General features: G+C 52.7%; 1 protein-coding gene across 1 annotated transcript in view; it reads right to left on the reverse strand.

Annotated features, from left to right (window-relative positions):
- Window positions 1-10,797: 10,797 nt before the first annotated feature.
- CACNG4 (calcium voltage-gated channel auxiliary subunit gamma 4) overlaps window positions 10,798-20,801 on the reverse strand; it is a gene marked incomplete at both ends in the record, with an annotated part of 46,996 nt that continues 36,992 nt past the window's right edge. The window contains 3 exons of the mRNA XM_080712456.1: window positions 10,798-11,336; window positions 12,735-12,875; window positions 18,452-18,535. Of these exons, the coding sequence (XP_080568582.1) occupies window positions 10,798-11,336; window positions 12,735-12,875; window positions 18,452-18,535 (764 nt within the window). The remainder of the gene's footprint in view (window positions 11,337-12,734; window positions 12,876-18,451; window positions 18,536-20,801) is intronic.

A 20,801-nucleotide genomic window follows, 5' to 3' on the forward strand; every position in this document is an offset into this window, starting at 1 on the left:
TGTTACCTGCATCTTCCCTGAAACCCTTCCCAGAGCTCCTAGGGAGGCAGATCCTGGTGGGAAAATATGTATTTAATAAAGCACAAAAAACATCATTCGACACAGTGCAAAATGGTGTGATATCAGTTGCCCATAACACCTGGCCTGGCTGTTGCATGAGGTTGGAGATGCCCTCATCCTGTTCATGCTGCCCCAGCCCCTGGGCTCAGCAGGGCTCCTGTCCAGCCTCACCTTCCCTGCAAGCCTCTCTGGACCACCCCGATCACAGGGGCGTCTCCCTCTCTGTTCCTTCAGGACCCTTTTGGACCATCCAGCACACACAGCAGGCCGGGGCCCTTGCAGGACTCCCGCCCTAATACAGTAGGAGAAGATGTACTTCCAGCCTTTGAAAAGTCTGCAGACGCTGGGCGTGGTGGCGCACGCTTGTAATCCCCGCGCTTGGGAGGCGGACAAGAGGTCATGGTGGTCACCATGGGCCGGTCCCAAGGGGATTTGGTGAGTGACAAAATATGGAAGCGAAGGGTGGGGACCAAAGCTGTAGAACACGGGTGGGTAGTAATGCATTTGACAAAGACGAAACATGCTAGGAGAAAGACTGGGTTCTAGGCTGATGGGTTCTGGTTCAGACACTGTAGCCTTCACTCTAGGATCATTGCTACCTATGTCTTCCCTGAAACTCTTCCCTGAGCTCCTAGGAATATGAATATGTATATATATATATATATATATATATATATATATATATATATACTGGTGGTACTAGGGATTGAACTGAGTGATCTGCCTCTGAGCTACAATACAACCTTATTTTGAAATGGGGTCTTGCTAAGTTGCTGAGTCTGGCCTTGGACCTGTGATCCTCCTGTCTTAGCCTCTCAAGTACTGAGATTATAGGTGTGCACTATCACACCTGACTTCCTAGGATTTTTTTTTTAAAGTAAAAGTGTATTAACCTTAGAATTAGGAAAGCATTGGTTTATTATTAATTTTTAAATAGACCCAACTATTGTAAGTTAATCTGTGGGCTCTGGGTGTCCCATAGGGAAAAAAGGTCAGGACGGAGTCCACTAAGCCTGCCGGGGTCCAGCCTCGACCAGTCCAGGGGTCTTGAAGGAGGCGTAGGGTCGGCGAAATTGAAGAATGAGAGATGCCGTGCTTAGTAGCAGGGGGAAGGCATCTCTGCCTGTGCCCTAGAATATACTTTATTTATACATGAATCTGACAAATTACAGCAAGCCACATCATACGTATTTTGCTTTTCATTTAGTTTTTTTAAAACCACATTACACATACATTGCTTTTCATTTAGCTTTTCATTAACCTGAATTCCATGTAGCAGGCACACCTCGAAGCCACCTGTTTTTCCTGTTTTTGCTTTTTGTATGCTTTTACATGGAAATACTTGGTATTAACAACTTTTGGCAAAACATGTCCTTAATATACCTGGATATAAACAACTTTTAACAATATATGTTTTTAACATATGTAGGTATATTATGCACTATATTTGGAATAATTCAACCTGCCTCAATGAGCTCATATCCCAGTACCCGAAATTATCCAAATTAACGTTATACAAATCATTGTGGTTACCTAGCCACAAACATCAATTTTATTCTAATTATTAACCTAACAATGGAGCTCTGCGAAGCACATTCAAATCTAAAGCTAAACCCAAAGTACAGAAAACAAGGGGCTTTTCCATTAAAAGGAACACAAAGATTTTAAAAGATCTTTAAGGGGCACAAAACATTTTACTTTTGCATTTTATATCTTTAAATACCAAATATACAATTTATTTTCTTAAATTCTTATGATCTTTGATCAAAAACACTAGAAAGGGGGGGGGGCTCTACCTCGCCGATTTCTCCATCACACATAATAAACTTTAACTAAACTTATCCTTAACTACTAAATGCTAAATTTAACTATTTTTACTTCTAAAATTAGCTGCTAATTTTATTTCTTATTTTTAACTACTAGGTATTCTATAACTTATTTTGACCCAACCACCAAATTTATACTAAACTTATTTTATTTTTTTAACATACAATGCCTACATCTAATTTCCTATAATACCTATTAAGTTGTTTACCAAGAGAACTCTTTTGTCTTTAGTGAGCAGTCACCAAGAAGGTCCCCGCCTGCCCAACCCTCTGTAGGAACGGCAGAGTCCTGACATCAAGCCATTTTCCAGTAATATTAACTCTGTGTTTTCCAATGATCATCGCTCCTTACAGGAAAGTGGAGGATGGTTGGAGGTGGAAGAGTATTCTGATTAGTGCTATCCCCTTGAGGGGGATACTATAGTCGACCCCCCTAACTTCTAAGCAGTCATATGGAGGGCCTTGCACAGTAGGTATAATTTGCCTAAAGTTATTTTTTTCCTTTCATAACTAAAACTTTAAGTGAGTCAGGTGTTGTAAGCAGAGGAGCAAAGAATTCTTTTTTATGTAGCTTTTTGAAAGTTTTCTCATAGTCATATTCTTCTTAATGCTATTCCCAGCACAAATCTTAGGGCATTTTTCAATCATTTTCACATCAATTTTCAGATTATTATAAAACATCAATCTTCAATCAAAGCAATATTCAAATTTCATTAATATTATCATTATTATGACTAAAATCAAGAGGGATAATGGCTTCAGTTTTGCCAGAGTCCTCCAGCCCTGCGGAATTCTCTTCCCAGCTGCGACCCTCTCATACAGCAGGAATGGTGCAGCCTCCGCCATAAGCCCTTTCCCTGGGAGTATAAACACAGGCATGAAGCCTGTGATCCTCTGTGGCTGCAGGCTTCCATTTTTGTGGCTTCTCTGCAGTTTTGTTGAAAGCTGCAAGTTTAAAAATACCCTAATGTGCCAGGTGTGGTGGCGCACGCTTGTAAGCCCAGCATTGGGGAGGCTGAGACAGGAGGATCGAAGTTCGCAGACAGCCTCAGCTACTTAGTGAAGCCCTTTGCAACTCAGTGAGACCCTGTTTCAAAATAAAGAATTAAAAAAAAATAGGGCTGGGGGTGTAGCTTGGAGGTAGAATGCCCCCTGGGTTCCATCCCCAGTACCACACACACACACACACACACACACACACACACACCTTAATATACATGATGTACATTCACAAACATATCAAAGTCAATCACTAAGCCAAACATGAGAAGGAGGGAGGAAGAGGGAATGGGTGGGATTGGGGAAGAGCTGAGTGAGTGATGTGTGCATGTATGCCTCCACCATCTTGTACCCCATTAAGAGGTATGACTACAGTGCACCGATAAAAAAAAAAAAAGTAAAGTTAGAGCCAGGCATGGTAGTGCACGCTTGTAATCCCCGTGCTTGGGAGGCTGAGACAGGAGGATCGCACAGGTTTGAAGCCAGCCTCAGCTACTGAGTGAGGCTCTCAGCAACTTAGTGAGACCCTGTTTCCAAATAAAATAAAAAATAGGTCTGGGAGTACAGCCTGGAGGTAGAAAAGCCCCTAGGTTCCACCCCCAGTAACACACACACACACACACACACACACACACACACACACACACACATTAAAGTTAAAAACAATGAAAAAAAGTACCAGTATCAAGCATATCTTCCCCATCTCCCCTCTGGATCCTGAGGTCCCCAGGCAGCCCCTCTGCCCTGTTCCTCCTCTCTGTCCGCCTCTCATCTGGGCAGCAGGGTGTTACACTGGGTTCAAGTGCAGGGGGCTCAAGTCACCTGGCTGGTTCTGTGTCCCCTCTCTTCTTCTGCACCACCAGCTCAGGTGGCTCCACCTTAAGGACCAGAACAGGCCCCCTGATGGTGCAGCTAGATGCCCAGAGCTCCTGGGAACTGTCAGGATAGGGCTGCTGCAGCTTTCTGTCACCTTTGTGAACCTGGGAATGCCCCGGGGGGCTTTGAGTTGCCAGGACCTGCAAAGAAAGCTGCGGCCACAAAGTTCCTTGGCTACCTACCACCTCCCAACAGCCCAGGGGACATCAAAAATAGAAATGGACATCAGCAAGAGAGGGGCCCTGGCAGCAGGAGGCCTCTCCGGGTTGGATGATGAGTTCTTCCCAACCATAAAAGTGGGCTCAGGCAGCTCTCGGAGCACCACCTCCAAGGGCTGTTTTAGAACAATCCATCATGGGAAACCTCTTGGGTGCTATCAGCAGACCCTGCAGAAGGCGCACACGGATGCTGGTCATTGAGAGGGGGCATGCATGAATGTCCTGTTTAATTCATTCTCCCAGCACCTTGGTAGGGAGGAGCTGCTTAGAGGGAGCAGGACTGAGGGCCCAGGTAACTTGCCCAGTGCTGTCCTGGGAGCAGGAGCTGGGAAGGCTGGATCTCCATGTTTCTGGCCCTCAGCTGCCAGGCTGTGGGCAAAGGAGACCATCACGGAGCTGTGGGTCCCTGGGTTAAGCAGGGCCAGACTTCCAGTCTTGCAAAGTTCTGTTCCCAAACCTGGGAACAAAGGCTTTGAGGAGTGTTCTACCTGTTATACTCAAAGTCTGGGACCCCAGGGTGACAGAGACCACTACCACATACAGTAATGCAAACAACAGGAAGGGGTTTATTGGGGAACTAGCTCGAGCTGGGGTCCAAGTCCCTCCGACACAGTGGAGTCTTGACAAGGACCCCGAGTCTTTGTTCCAAGACAGTTTTATACATTTCAGTCACTCGGGCTGTGATTTACAAAGGAGTTATCTTTAAACCAAAAGGAATCTTTGCTGCTGTTATCACAAGCAACTGGACAGGATACTTGGTGCCTCCCATTTGGTTCGTGCCTCCTGGGGTTGGTTGGGAGTTTCTCATCCTGACCCAGGTGCCAAAACTGGCACTTAAGTGTTAGTCGTATTCCTGGGAAACTGAAACTTAGGCCTAGAGTGTTTGCTGTATGGATGAAGCCTGTCATGGCCCCGCTTTGGTCCTACACTACCCTTCACCTTTAACCAGGGTTATTTCCCCAACTTCTATTTCTGAAACTGGCGGCTTAAAAGTGAAGAGGGGGAAAAAAGGTAGAAATCTCACTAGACCACAGAGAGCAAATAGACCAGCTTTCCTAACAGGCCCCAGCTGGGTTGCAGTTTTCATGCTTATGAAAATTCTCGAAGAAAAAAAAAAAGCTGACTTCCTTGCTTTAGTGTTCTGGTCCTCCCTTCCTTGCTCCTTGGGCTTGAGTCTTCTTCTAGGATGACCTGATTGAACGAGACAATTCCTAAGGGACTGGCCAGTTCTGCTGGTCATGGTGTTCGACGATATTGTGTTCCTGTTTGGCGGAGGCACAAGTTCACTTTGGCTCAGGAGGAAGGTGGCAAGAATCCACTCTATAGATGCGTGTCTGGGGGAGATGAGGCCAGAGAGCACAGCAGAGCTGGAGGCATAAAGTTTGATGGGGTCCCAGACTGAAGTTTCGATCACTTTGAAGTGGGCAGACTTGAAATGATGGGGCACCTAGGCAAAGGAGGGCAGTACCTTACTCTGCCTGGGGTTGACCTGATTTCTGTCCCCCGGCTAGACTACATTTCCCACACTCCTTTGCTTTGAGATGTGACCACATGACTGAGTTCTGGTGGGTGGCTAGTGGACAGAGGGGGAAGTCATGGCTTCCTGGTCCCTTGACGTCTCCCACAATACCCTCTACCCACAGATCATCTACTGTGGCTGTCTTCCCTCAGCACAACTGCCGAGGGGATTTGAACTACTGTTTTAGCCGCTATTTCTTTGGGGATTGTAGTTGGCCAACTCTGAGTAACACTGCTGAACCAGAGTGGGGCTCTGAGCATTTTTAAATTTTTATTTCTTGTGGTACTGGGGGTTAAACCCTGAGCTACACCCCCTTATTTATTATTAAATAAGTGGCATATTATTTTTATTTTTTATTTTGAAACAGGGACTCGCTAAGTTGATGAGGCCGGCCTTGAACTTGCGAGCTTCCTGTCTCAGCCTCCCAAATGCTGGGATTACAGGCATGTGTTGCCGTACCCAGTTAACGATGTTTTCACTGGGGAACTAGCACATCTCTTTCTGGGTCAGCTCTTGTGGACCTAACTCTTGCAAGTTATATGTACCAGTATTGGGAATGGCCTAGGAAGATTTGAGAAAGCTCTGATTATTAATAGATATATTTCAAAAATAATTGTGTCAAATTGGCGGCAAACCTGGGGAAAGAAAGACTTGGTTTAGGTTTCAGTCAGGAAGCAAACAGCTATTGAAACTTAAATTAACCTAGCTAAAGGTAATTAGCAAGACTATAGGAGAGGGGAACTAGGACTTCCTCATCCTCATTCTAAAGACAGGTTTTCATGATAATTGGATAATCTAGCTAGGATGGGAGGAGGGGGTTGACCTTCGACCTTCATGAAAGGAGACATTTTGGTGGGGAAGGAACCTTACAGGGTTTTTACCAGAATTACATGAACAAGATGGAGGGTGTCATGTATAAAATGTCCGGTCCACATGTTGTATCTTTGGGTGAATTCGTTCGAAACCCCCCCCCCCCACCATGCCACTCTTGAATGGCATGGGGCTGTAACTGTCTTCTGTATTTCTATCTTTTTAATAAACTTCTTTAAATCTTCAGCAAGAGTCTGGGCTAATGTGTATTTATCCTTAGCTCAGGACAAGAACCCGCACATTTTTATCTTTTTATCTTGTTGTGGTTTGAGGGAAATTGTGTCCAGGACCCTAACAGGGGTCCCTGGGGACAGTTTCCCCAAAACCATATCATCTCAAACTGTAACATTATGGAGGCGGAGTCTTTACCTGAATGTGACCTTGAATTTACCTGAATGTGGAGGGGAGTCAGTAAATGTGCTGGCGATCCCACATGCTGGCTGTGAGGCTAGTGCTGAGCCCGAGTTTCCTTGGTGCTAAGAATAAACAAGGGGTACAGAATATCTGAAGCAAGCAGCCTTGGCTCCAGGCTGATAGCCTGATTAGCCTGAAGTGGGGGTCACTTGGTGCAGCCTGGCAAAAGCCTGCACCCCCCAGGGTGGGGGGCTCAGCTTGTCTGCAAATATCCTTTTCCCCAGGGTACCCTTTTCAGGCAGGAGGAAACAAGGTCTGAGCTGGGCATGGTGGTGCTCACCTGTAATCCCAGTACTTGGGATGCTGAGATAGGAGGATTGCAGGTTTGAGGCCAGCCTCAGCAACTTAGTGAGGTCCCTCAGCAAGCTAGTGAGATGCTATTTTAAGATAAAATATAGATGAGCCGGGCTTGGTGGCGCATGCTTATGATCCCAGCATTTGGGAGACTGAGACAGGAGGATCGCAGATTTGTGGCCAGCCTCAGCTACTTAGTGAGGCCCTTTGCAAGTCAGTGAGACCCTCTTTCAAAATAAAGAATAAAAAATAGGGCTAGGGGTGTAGCTCAGAGGTAGAATGACCCTGGGTTCCATCCCCAGTACTGAAAAGAAAAAAAAAAAAAAGGAATAGGACTGGGGGTATAGCTTGGAGGTAGAATGCTCCTGGGGTCAATCCCCAGTAACAGGGCAGGGGTGTGTGGGGACACCAGCATCAGCCTTTCTCTTTGCTTCCTGTTTGCGAAAGGCCTTCGTAGGAACAGTTCTGTTGACAGAAGCTCGGGTGTTCAGTCCTCCGGGTCCTCAGAAACAGTGCAGCCCGCGGCTCTCGGGAAGAAGACTGCAGGCCACACACCTGAAAGAAGCGGTGGTGGCCCAGCTGGATGTGGAGGTGCCGGGAGCAGACCCGGGGGAGGCCACCCACTGTCCTTCCTGGAGCCTCTAAGGCAGGAAGGCTGCCATCCAGCCGGGTACACCTCCAAGTGCAACCCTGGTGGCTTACAGCAGGAGCTGCTGGGGCCTGGGGGATATGCCACGTGGTGCCTGGACCAAGACGGCCACTCTGGTCCCTTTCTCTGGCCCTTACCTTGCTCCTCCCAAGGCTGGGGTGGGGCGCCGGCCGCCCTGCCTGAGATCAGGTGGCTTGTTCTGAAAACAATAGAAGAAAGCCCCCCGCCCCTTTACAGTACTGGGGATGGAACCCAGGGGCATTCTACCTCCAAGGTACACCTCCTGCCTTATTTTTTATTCTTTATTTTGAAACAGGGTCTCATTGAGTTGCAAAGGGCTTCACTAAGTAGCTGAGGCTGTCCATGAGCCTGCAATCTTCCTGTCTCAGCCTCCCAAATCCTGAGATTATAAGTGTGCGTCACCACGCCCGGCAGAAGGAAGCTCTTTTGACCTCTCACCTGAGCTACTTTCTCCTGCCCAGTGTGGCCAGCCATAAGGCTCACATTTTGGTACTAAAGCCCACCCTCTCTCTTGGGATTCCTTATTTCAGAGCTTGATGGGAAAGGAGGCTGGTTAGTGGACTTCCTTAGAGGTACCTTGGGGCCTCTGCAGCTTGGCCTGGCCTGGTCGGGCCTCACCTGCAGATTCTGAGACCGGGCTGAGTCTGCTCAGCCGCCTGTCTGTCTATCCCTGTAAAGGCACCTCGGAGAGGTGGCAGTGCCCCAGATCCCAGCCAGAGAACCTGGCCTCGGCCAGTCTCCCCCTCAGTCCCCAGCTTCTCTGGGAGGGTCCACAGTGTCCTCAGGACCCCGATACCAAGTGCCCTCAAAGACTCCAGGGGAGTCTCCCCCACCTCCCCATATCAAGAAGAGACGATTTCAAAAATGTTTTTATTTAATTAGAAAAAAAGACAGGACTAACAACCCCAGACCAGTGGAGAAAATGGGATCACAGGTGCCCAAGGGGGAAACACAGGGCGGGAGGGCAGGAGGAGGCGGGCGGGGCCACACACGCCCCCTACTGGGTGCAGGGATCCGGCCAGCTGAGGCCGGGGCCTAGGGTCCCCGGGGATGGTGGAGAGGGAGGCTCTGAAGGCTGGGACATCTGAGGTTCTCTTGATCCTTGCACCTCTTCCCCCATGTTCTCTGCCTGGGACCGGGTCAGAGGTAGGATTCAGTGGGACGCAGCTTTCTCTGCGGAATCACAGAAACTCCTGGGCAGCGGTGGGGGCGGTGGCTCATGGAGGAAAGGCAGAAGACAGGCCTGGGAACTTGCTGCTGGGTGAAGAAGGGTCCTCCTGCAGCCCGGTGAGACGGCAGGGCCGTGGGGTGGAGGGGAGGCGGGGCTGGTGGCCGCTGACACCCCGCATGCTCGGACACATCACAGTACAGGGCCAACCTTGTCGGGAGAAAAGGGTTTTAAGCAAGCACAAGGGGGTTTCGGCTCGCCTGGTGTCTCAGCTCACCCGGACACGGGGCAGTCAGCGGGAGCCGCGGCCAGGGACGTCCTCTCTGTGGGGTGAAGGCTGGGCAGGGCAGAAAACGGTCATCACAAGGCCCAGTGGACCTGGGTCTGAACTTCTAGGACCAAGTCCCCCGGGGCTCCGTGAGCAGGTGGCTGAGGTAAGAATTTCTCATCACTTCTAAGTGCGGCAGCTACCGGGGGTCACAGAGGGCTGTTCAAGATGGGATCGAAAGTCTGAAAAAGTAAGAAATCATGTACCCTTAGAAAGTGGGGGTTTTATAGAAAAGAGGGTAAGGTCCATGTTCCAGAGAGTTCTTCAGAACTTGGACACACTTCCACTTTCTTGGCTTGCTTGAGGAAGGGGGGAAATGGTTGGAAAAACACAGAAGCCACTTCTTCCTTTCCACACATAGCGCTGAGGCTTCTCTCTCCTAGTGAGGAAGGAGGAGAAGCCTCGCTCGGTCCCTTTAGTCAGATTTCCTCCACTGCGTCCTTTCCAGGGGTAGCAGAATAAATTACAATAATAGGAGTCGGGGAACGTGTTGCTGCTAATTTATAAGACAAGGAAATGAGTGTAACTTGCTCTTTTGACACCGATTTGCAGTAGATCGTGATTGATAACCAGCTGGGAAGTGGATATTGTCCTCTGTTTTGATTTTTGTTTTTGGTTGCTATGGACCCTCTGGTCTCCCTTCCTTGCACAGGAGTTCAAGCTTCTGTTGCCAGACACGATTTGTGGGTGGAGGTCTGCCCTGCAGCTCAGGGGCCAGCAGGAAAGGTCACAGCCAGAGGCCACAGGCTGCCTTTCCTCTGGCCCATAGAATCCTCCAGACCATCAGTGTGTCCTGTCTCTTCAGAAGGAGGGGGAAACTTCCAGAAGCAGATAGGAAAGCCCACGGTGGCCCCACCCTTTCCCTCAGACTCCTCCAGGAGCCTGGGTCTCCTCAGGTGGGGGGAAGCTGGCCCGGGGACAGTGCAGGGACAAAGCACCAGAAAGCCACAGAGCTTTCTCTTCGGGATGACTGTTTATCAACAACGGGCGCTTGCCAGAGTGCCAGGGAGAGGCTGAGAGAGGAGAGAGGGAGAAGGAGAGGGAGGAAGGGAGCGAGCTTTAGCATCCTCCTCTCTTGTTCAGGGACTTGGGAACTTCTGGTTTGAACACAGCTGACAAGAGTCCAGCAGCTCCTTGTGCTGGAGAAGCCTTCCAGTGGCCCAGGGCCTGGCAGGGGGCGAAGGCCCTGGAATCCCATTCTTCTGGCAAGATTTGTTTCCAAGAGGAGATAATGGCTCAATTTTATGTTCCCGTGCAGCCCCAGGAAAGCTTTTGGGCCTCCTTGGAGATTTCAGAAGGCCCGGAGTGGGGACAGCAAAACGCCCTTTGGGGAGTTAAAGTCAGCCCTCATCTCGTACCCCAGCCCGGATTCCAGCCTCCTGGCTTCCTTCACGCGAAGCCAGCCCGCGGCATCTTCTGGAGACCGGGAAAGGTGGCATCTGACTCCAATTCATTGTCTGTCCGTCCGTCTGAAGAATCACGCCTTCCGGTGGTGTGACACAGACAGCCGTCCTGGGGAGAGGCCAGCGCAGCGCTGAGAGAGGGGCTGGGCAGCTCACACGGGGGTCGTCCGCCGGCTCAGCATGCTGACATGGAAGCCCTCCTTCAGGTCCTGTTGGAAGAAATCGTGCACCTGCAGGAAGCCGGCGTCCTGGTCGGGGCTGTAGCTGGCGGCTGTGGTCACCTTGAGGGGCTCTCTGGACAGCGTGTACATGGACAGCTCGCCCATGGGGATGGCCCCAGCAATCTTCAGGCCCACGGGAGACGCGTCCCTGGAGGGCGAGGCCTCAGTGGACCTGGAGCTGGACCGGGAGCGCCGTCGCCGGTACCTGTAGCTCGGCATCCTGGCATAAGGAGAAGAGGAAGAAGCCTTAAGGAACTCCCGTTTGGTCTTAAACCTCAACTCTTTATTTTTCTCAATGTAAATGTTCACAGCCAGGACGCCCACGGTCTCGGCCACAATGAACGACAGGGCTCCGAAGTAGAAAGACCAGCCGTAGTTGTAATGGTTCTTCTTGTCTTCGTCTCGCTTGTCGCTGGGGTCGCCTGTGTTGCTGGAGATGTAGACGATGATGCCGATGATGTTACTGAGGCCTGAAAAGGAAGCGGGGAGAGGGGCCGGGAGGAGAGAGGCAGAGATCAGACCCACAGGACAAGGGCGGGTGGCCATTCCCCTCCTAGAAGAGCAAAGAATATTTCTGTACCCTGGTAAGCTAATATTTTCTTTAATTTTTATTTTTTTAAGGTAATGGGGTTTGAACCAGGAGTATTCTACCTCTGAGCTACACCTAAAGCTACTAAAAATTTTTATTTTTTGAAACAAGTTCTTGCTAAGTTGCTGAGGCTTTCCTTGAACCTGTGATCCTTCTGTCTCAGCCTCCCAAGTGCTGAGATTATAGGCTTGCGCCACCGTGCCTGGCTTCTGACACGGCTAATTTTTCTTCTAAGTAAAGTCATCTCTCAGTACCTGCAGGAGACTGGTTCCACAGGTACTAATATCTGCGGATGCTTGAGTCTGTTGCATAAAAGAGCAGAGCCCTTGCACATCACCTGTGCACGCCTCCTGGGTGTGCAACCATCTCTGGATAACTTGAAGTACCTAATACAGTGTAAGCGCTGTGTAAGTAGCTGCAGGCCTGCTTTTGCCTGACTGCCACACAGGTCTGTTCTGTCACCGTGTCTTCACCTGGCTCCCTCCTTCAGGTCTTGGCTTCCTATGATGACCCCAGGTACCTCCCTGATTTGGTTAGGCATCTCCCTACAGATCTGAAAAGCACACGGCACTGGGCTTTGGTGGCATTTCGCACACCCAACTTTCTTTTTATTTATTTTATTGTATCTTTTTGGTGGTACTGGGGTTCCTGGAAACCCTTCCACCTCCGGGCTACACTCCCAGACCTATTTTCATACTTTTTTATTTGGAAACAGGGTCTCTTAAGCCAGCACGGCTGGCTTTGAACCTGTGCGATCCTCCTGTCTCTTTCTTCCTCCGTTTCTTCCCCCACCCCCTTTTTGTGGTACTGGGGATTGAACCCAGGAGCATTCTACCTCTGAGCTGCACCCTCAGCTCCATTTTATTTTTTATTTTGAAACAAGGCCTTCTTAAGTTGCTGAGGACCTCGCTATGTTGCTGAGGCTGGCGTGATCCTCCTGTCTCAGCCTCCCAAGTCCTGGGGTTATGGGCTTAAAATGAACTTTTGAAAGTGCACAAATTCAGTGGCCTTTGGTACTTCCACAATGATGGGATGGAGGTACCACCTTTATCTAGTTCCAAAACATTTTTGTCACCTCAGAAGCCCTCATTAGATGGTAGCTCCCCAGCCCGCGCACACTCGGACTTTTCATATTACGCGTGGCGATGCCACAGTCTGCTCTCCAGGTTGGGATGCATGCTCTCCCCGGTGACGGAGACCACGTGTCTACCTAGACACAGCATCCCCAGTGCACATCTCAGAGCCGGCACCAGCGGGGCGGCCGGAGCTGGTCGCTTACCTGCAGCCACGAAGAGGATGCCGGCACTGAGCACGATGTTGTTTTTGCGGCTGTAGATCCTTCCGGCGCCGATGCAGAGTCCCCCGAGCAGGAGCAGGATGGTGCTGAGGATGGGAAAGACGCTGGAGGCCCGCACGATACCTGGGCAGGGTGGGAGACAGAACAGAGGGCAATGAGACCAGCCACCCTCCCGCCCACGGTCACAGAAGTCTCCCAAGAGCCCTGGAGCTAGATGTCCCCACGCCCCAGGACGTGAATGTCCCCATCCGGACCTGACTCACACGGGGTCAGGAGATGTGTGGTCCAGGGCAGCAAGACCCAAGGGCGCGTGGAGGCTCAGGCCTGCTCTTTACTGTCCCGAGTGCCATGTGGCCTAGACACACATCCGCGACCCCTCCCTCATCCTCTCCCCGGCGTGGTCACTGGGGAGGCCATAGTAACAGTTGTTGAAATCTGGGATGGGATCACATCTTTGTAGCACCCACAAACCGCCCGGAGCTTTCGCAGACAGTCTCCACGAAGCCTCAAAAGCCTGGGGAGGGGGGTGTCTTCAAGAGGCGGCCCTCCTTCGTGGTGGGCGTCACGGCCTTTGGGGCTTTAGGTAGGACTGGGTGTTGGCCCAGCTCTGTGACACAGGACTGTGTGGCCTCGGCCAAATTACCGTATCTTTGCAGAACTGTTTCCCTACCTGTGAAACATGGCTTATAATACCACGGGCCGCACCCCATCTGCTCCTGCTGTGGAGGGGGGGAAGGAGCCCCAAGGCCATCCGCCCTCCAGCCACACCCCAGCAGCCTAGGTCACCACCCAGATAAATCTACCGTGATGGATTTAGCCACTGCTGGGATTGCAACCCTCAAGACTCAAATATATCAACTCCAAATGCTGATTCATGGGCTCCTCCAGGGGCCATTCTAGAGCTAACTGGCCTCAAACCTGCAGTCCTGTCTCAGCTTCCCACCCACCAAGAATACAGACGTGCACCACCAAGCCCGACTGCTTTCTGACGTTTTAGCTAACTTTGATTCAAAAACATGACACAGAAAACTCCAGAAATAATGCCTGTTTTAAAAGATTTTCATTGCACTATATTGTTATAATTGTTTTATTAGTTGTTATGAATCTCAAATCACACCTGATTCGTGAGTTAAACTTGATGACAGACATGTACATATAGGAAAATACAGTATGTATAAAGGCTCGGTACTGTGCACAGTTTGAGGCCTCCACCGTAGGACCTGGTGTAAGGTGTGAGTCACCCCCCTACCCCACAGGGGGCAGGGCCGAAGCTAGAAGGTGGAGCCTGCAATTCCGGGGACCAGGCCTCCCGCCCCGGAAGAGGGAGTTCAGAGAGGACCCGGAGAGGGAGGGAGGTATTCTCCCGCCGGCCACCGGCCCCCGCGGCCACGCGGGGGCTGGGGGTTGACCCCCCACGAATAAAGCCTCTCGTAATTTATTATGGATCTCGGCGTGTCTCTATGCTAGTGGGGCACCCCGCATTTTTCTACAATTTTACACCTGGGATGTCCAGGCCCTCGGCAACTTAATGAGACCCTGTTTCAAAATAAAAAAATAAAACTGGATTGAGGGTGTAGCCCAGAGGTAGAATGCCCCTGGGTTCAATCTCTAGTACCACGCCCCCCCCAACAAATAAAAATAAATTGAAAATAAATAAAATAGGGCTGAGGGTGTTGCTCAGAGGTAAACCCTCAATCCTTAGTAACATTCACACACACACACACACACACACACACACACACACACACACACACACACCAGCCTCTCAGCAAGTGAAACTGTGACTAAGAGCAGACGGTGGTGGTAGTACCAACATCCTGTGCTCGGCTTTTGTATGTAAAGTGCTCGGCTTTTGTATGTAAAGTGCTTGGCACAGGGCCGGGCCATAGCGCGGCTTCCTGAGTGACACCCTTTATCTTCAGCATCGTCAGCACGCCCAGCAACAGGCAGGAGGTGGAAGCTCACGATCTGCTGAGGAGGCAGAGCCGGCAGCTGGACGCAGTGAGAGGCCCCGTGTACCGAGGTGTCCAGCACAACTGCCTTCCCTCCCTCATACCACCACCGGCCAGCAGGGGGACCTGGGGCAGGTAACTGGCACCTGAGTCTGTGCTCTTTGGTAGCTCAGAGACGGCAGAAATACCAACCTGCAGGGCATGAAGCAGGGGCCCCGCACTCCTCTGCAACCTAACCCCCGAGACCTGTGTGTGACTACTTGGGGAAAGTCTTTGGTGATGGGATTAAGGGCCTTGGGATGATCACCCTGGATGAGTCAGGTGGTCCCTCAGGCCAATGACAAGTACCCTCCTTCTAAGAAGTGGACACACAGGCTCTCAACCTTACAGGAGGCAGGCAGAGTGAGGCCACTTGGCCAAGGGGGGCGCAGGCCACCAGCAGATAGAAGAGACCAGGAAGCAGGGAGAAGAATGCTCTGAACACCCGGAGCCTGGGCTTCCAGCCAGCACACAGGAGAGAATCCGTTTCTATGTCAAGAAGCCACAAGGCTTGTGATCATTTGCTAGAGCGACCCTGGGAAACCGGCAGCCGCCTCGGAGGATTATCGTGAGAAACACAAAGCGCACAGTAGGGCCGCAGGCGCCCTTCCTGAGTGTGTGGGTAGGAGGGAGGTCAGGAAGGGAAAGGGGCCGAGAGGACGCGCGTGCCTGCGGGTCTCCCGGGCCAGGAGAAATCCGGTTGCGTGGGCCCTGGTGGCCGCGGTAGGGGCCAGTGAGTCAGGGGTGTGGGCAGACACCCCTCCAGGGTCAGCTGACTGGCTGGGGCTTTTTAGCCACTGAAGGCCACATCTGTCTCCTTTCTGAACACCCACCAGCGTGCGCGAGCTCACAGATGAGAGATTGTCCAGGGTGTTAAAGGAGGCTCTTCTCTCCGCCGCCTCCTCCTGTCCTCGTTGTCTTCCTTCTCATGGTCACTTGGGCTCTGGGAGAATCCTGTGTGCTTCTGAAACCTGCCTCTGAGCAGTGCCGGCTGGGCTGGAGAGTCGGGGTCAGGGCCCTCTCCTGAGCCCTCGTCGTGCTGATAGGTCAGAGAGGCCAGAGAGAAGGGGGCTCAGTTCCTCTGGGGGCCCACTGAGGTTGGGGCCTGGCTCAGTGGCCTCTATCCTGACCAGGCGAGTCCAGGTGCACGCACGTCCCTGCTGCGTGTCCTGAGCTCTGGATGTGCGGTTGGCAGCTGGGGTGGCCCGGACAGTGGTGAGGGTCATGGGCCTCATAGGACACGTGGCTGAGGCATGAACCAGGCGACCATGTGGGCCTGCCTGGAGGAGGGACACCGTTCCTCACCACCCCAGACACAGCGCGGGCTCCCAGCACAGAAAAGATTCACCTGAGCCGAAATGCCAGACCCTGGAGGGGCACAAGACGGCGGAAGCTTGGGGCCGTGCAGAGGAGGAGGGTGCGTGGCGGGCTGGCTGTGAATGTGCACACCAGGAGGGGCGCTGCACAAGTCACGAGCCTTCAGGGTCAGGTGGCCAGGATGTTGGGGTTAACCTCCTTCCTGAGTCGTCCAGGACTGGGTGTGAGCAGCACAGCCTTGGACCTGCAGGGCTGGAGCTCCTCCCCCATGCCGAGCAGGCAGCCATTGCAGGAGGCTGTCTTGTAGGTCGTCCCACCATGGAACCTTCTGTTACCTTCTCTCAAGCCCCAGTTTCCCTCCGGCGTGGGGGCGTCGGTACCCAGCACACAGTAGGTCCGCAGTACATTTTTTTTGCTAAAGGAGTAAATACACTCTCACAAGCCTCAGCTCCACAGACCTCTTGCACTTCTTCCCAGTGTGGAGATCAGTCGTCCGTTGAGATTCAGAAGGCTGAGTCCCAGGAGTCTGGGCGGCCAAGGAAACAGACCCTGGCCACTCAGACGGTGGCCTGTCACCCTGGCCCCAAGCTTGCCTGCGCCCTGGAGGCGAAGGAGGTTCAAAAACAAAAGCGGAGCTTGGTTTTCAGGCCACATATCCTGCAGCCGCTGAGTGGGCACACGCCTCCCCGCCGGGAATTCGGCTTTGCCTCCAGCCCTCCAAATCCACCATCAGCCGGAGACCACGGGTCCAGAAGTGGTCCAGCTCTGCCACCCCTGGGCTCCGTGCAGAGCCCGGCTGGGCTCCCACAGGGTGCACTGGAGGACACGCCCTTCCTGAATGAGTGCTAATCGCTGTAGCACCTACGCCATCCCTTTGGGAAAGTCACTCCACAGCGCCGCCACGCCTCTGGCCCTCCGCAGGGCTGGTGAAATCCCAGACCCGCAGACCCTCTCTCCATCCTGTCCTGGCCACAGGAGCTGACTGTGGGCCGCCACAGGCTCCCATCTCTGGCTTTCGAAGCAGTATGTTGTTAACAGAGTTATTCCTCCCCTTCCTTCTGCCAGATGAAGAGCCTGTGTGCTTTCCTAAGGGCCCAGCTCCTGCCAGGCGGCCCTGTCCTGACCTCTCCCCTCTGCAGGCCCCACACTGCAGAACCCGAGGGCCATGGTGCGGGTACACTACAAGCCTCATCTGTGCAGGGTGGCAGCTCCAGCATTCCCTGTGGCCATCTTGTTTGCCTGGTTCAGTGTGGGCCCCAGTAAGCAGAGTGTGAGGACAGGGAGAAAATGAGGGAGTAGGGATGGGGACGGGGCAGGTCCTGGGCCTGGCCAGAGCAGTCCCGCGAGGCCGCAGCTCCATGGGAACCACACGCTGCTGCTCTGTTTCATCAGATGACTCAGAATCCAAATCCTTTCTTTTAAGGGGAAAAAATCCATAAGCAGGTGCAGAATGAACTGCGCTCCCTCTGAAGGCGGTGGCATCGATTCTCTATAAATGAAGATGGGCCCGAGCCCCAGGGTGCTACGGTGAGCAGCCTGTGCATCTTCTAGATAACGTTGTGGGGGAAATGGCATGCAAACGTGTCCAGGCTCCTGCTTCTTTCCAGGGAGGTGTTCACAGATCCAGGGAGGCGATCAGGATTTAAGTGTGGGGTAGGTTTACCCTTTGGGGTGTGCTCTGACACTTGGGCTCCGGTGTGGGGCTCCCACTCAGCCACAGGACCCAGGTTGGGGCGGGGCTAGGGGGCAGCCAGGCGGGCAGAGGTGGTGGCTCCTGCAGTAATGCCCAAGTATTCCTGCCCTTCCCAGCAGCCGGCAAAGCTGCCTTGATGTGCGACTTCCTCTGATCTTTCAGAACCAGAATGCAGGGAGTGTGTCCATGCGGGAAGGCAGGACACGTGCTTGGGCGCAGCATTCCTTAGCTATGCTTGGCCAGGGTCACAGCCTGTCTTTCATCTCCTTTGCCCCAACGCCGCCTCCAGCCAATCAGCAAAGTTGGCCACGCCCATCGAGTTGGCTACACCCAGAAGTCCACTGGGAATAAAGCAGGCCACGCCCACCAAGTTGGCCACGCCCAGAAGCCCACTGGGAATAAAGTTGACCACGCCCAGCAGCTCGCTGGGAGCAAAGCTGGCCACGCCCAGCAGCCCGGGAGGGGCGGGCAGTATCTTCTCCGGCCAGGGCTCAGTCTTTCCCGGGCAGGGCCCTGTCGGTCAGGTCACACAGATCCACGGGGATACCCGGCCTGTCAGCTAGTGCTGCAAACTCAGGATTTTGGAATGGATCGGCGTGTCCATAGCTTCACCTGCCCCCGGGCCCACCTGTCCCCAGCCGCCTGCCCGCCCCTTAGCCCCCACCCCCACAAGCGAAGCCGAGGGTCTCGCCACTCACGAAGGAGATACTCCGAGCTGTCGTGGTCGTAGTCGTTGTCCTCTGGGAAGTGATTGATCCGGAAGCAGTGCCCTTTGTAGATCCCTGGAGGGAGGAGAGGAAGAGAATTTGGTAAGGGTTCTGTGGGTCCTGTCCTTTCCATACTCGGTTTCTGACTGAGATGCTGAGCGCAGGCCCTGGGACAGTGAGGACGGCCAGGCTCCAGGTCCCTGGCTTGGTGGGGCCATAGACACAGATGCGTGGCATCGTGGGGGGAGCGGGTGGAAGGGCTTCCAGGCAGGGGAACCAGGCTGGCAGTGGGAGGGGTGGAGTTGGGGCCTGTCTGTCTGTCTGTCTGTGCCCTTCCTTCTTTCAGTCACTGGGCAAGAGAATCCGTCTGGCACTCAGGTCAGGCCGAGTCAGTACACAGTCCTCTTACTCAGTGCCACTGGAGAAACTTCCAGAAGGGCCCAGACCATCTCCTGCCTGGGTTTCTCTTTCCTGCTCTGAGAAGTGGCCTTCACAGGTGGAAGGCAGGATCCCTGGGTTTACTAACTGCAAGAAGCCAGGCCAGTCCTCTCTTCCAGAATCTTTTCTCCGGCTCTTCTAGCCCCTTGCTGCCCGTGGTTGGGGAATTCCCATCACAGAGCTGGACAGTACTGGAGAGGGGGGCACTTGGGGTGTCCCTGCCCCTGCCTGGGCCCGCCCACCCCTGGTACCCAGGTCAGCCTCCGCCTCCTGCCGCTGCCAGCAAGGAGCTCCTCCTGACCCCTGCGGCCTGAGCCGGGGCCGCTTCCAGGGGCGGCTGCCAAGTGTTCCGCTGGCCTCCGGCAGCCCGGCCTGACCTCGCTGTCCACAGGAGCCGTCTGGAAGCAGGGGCTGTGCCAGGCGCATGGCCCTGACAAGCCGGGGACACGCTCCTCTCCCACTGGCCACCGCTGAACTGGCCTCCGGCTGGCCTTCCCAAGGGTTCCCTTTAGCAGCGGCCTCCAAAGGGGCTCAGGGACGGTCCCGCTTCCTGAAGGCTCCTGGGCCTGAAGGACCACCAGAGAGGAGCTGGGCTGGGCCAGGGGTGGCGGGGACAGAGCGAGGGTGAGTGGGCTGCTCTCTGGTATCAGGCACCACCAGTTCACCCCTCGGTCTCCTCATCTGTGCAGTGGGTATAACCACAGCCCTTATCTCCCAGGGAGAGCTGCAGATGATGCTTGGGCCGCTCTCAGGATGGTGGCTCAGGGTAGGATGGCTGCTGCCAGTCCCAGGTACCCAGCCTCAACCCTGTGCATCCTTGCTCTAATGAGCGGCCGAGGCAGCGGACAGCTGTAGGTGTTTGTGAGCAAGAGGAAGGCGTATTCAGGAAGGTCGGGCTCAGGACAGCCGGAGCCGGTGTGATCACAGGGGCCGGCGTGGGCCCCCACACCTCCCAAACTCCTGGCTCCCACACCACAGAGTTGAAATGTTCCTGGAGACTCAGAATAAGCACTTTCTACCAAAATGGGTGGAGGAGGCAGAGTTCTTTACCATCTTCCCCACCTTTTTTTATTTTATTTTATTTTATTTTTTGCCACTTCATGGATCTAAACAAAATCACTTGAGTGGCACCTGCTTGTTAGAACAAGCAAAGAGGAGGCTGAAAAGAAGTAAATAATCTCTCTTTTCAGATGTGTTCTCTGGCAGAAATCTTGTTAGGTTTGCCACGTATCTTCCCACATCTTCCTTTGTGTGCCCACCCCCACACACATACATATGTGTGGGATGCTTCCCCATTTGGGGGGACATTGGGGGTTGAATCCCAGACCTTACCCATGCTAAACACACAACCCCAGGCCCTGTATTAAAAAAAATTAAACCTTATTTTTAGATCATTGTAGATTCACATGCAGTTTTAAGAAACAATATGGAGAACCGGACGTGGTGGCGCACGCTTGAAATCCAGCATTCGGGAGGCTGAGACCGGAGGATGGCGGTTCGCGGCCAGCCTCAGCTACTTAGTGAGGCCCTCTGCAACTCAGTGAGACCCTGTTTCAAAATAAAGAATAAAAAAATAGGGCTGGGGGTGTAGCTCAGAGGTAGAATGCCCTTGGGTTCCATCCCAAATACCACAAAAAAGAATAATAATATGGAAATACCCAGTAACCTTTACTCAGTTTCCCCCAATGGTAACATCTTATAAAGCTACAATACAGGCCGGGTATGGTGGCACACGTCTGTAATCTCAGTACTTGGGAAGCCGAGACAGGAGGATCATAGGTTCAAAGCCAGCCTTGGCAATTTAGGAAGTGCTCTCCGTAACTTAGCAAGACCCTGTTTTCAAATTAAAAAAAAAAAAAAAGAATATTGGGAGTGTAGGTTGGAGGTAGAAATGCCCTGAGTT

This window comes from Muscardinus avellanarius (genome assembly GCF_963383645.1).
Source record: "Muscardinus avellanarius genome assembly, chromosome: 16".
In the NCBI taxonomy this organism is placed as follows: Eukaryota; Metazoa; Chordata; class Mammalia; order Rodentia; family Gliridae; genus Muscardinus; species Muscardinus avellanarius.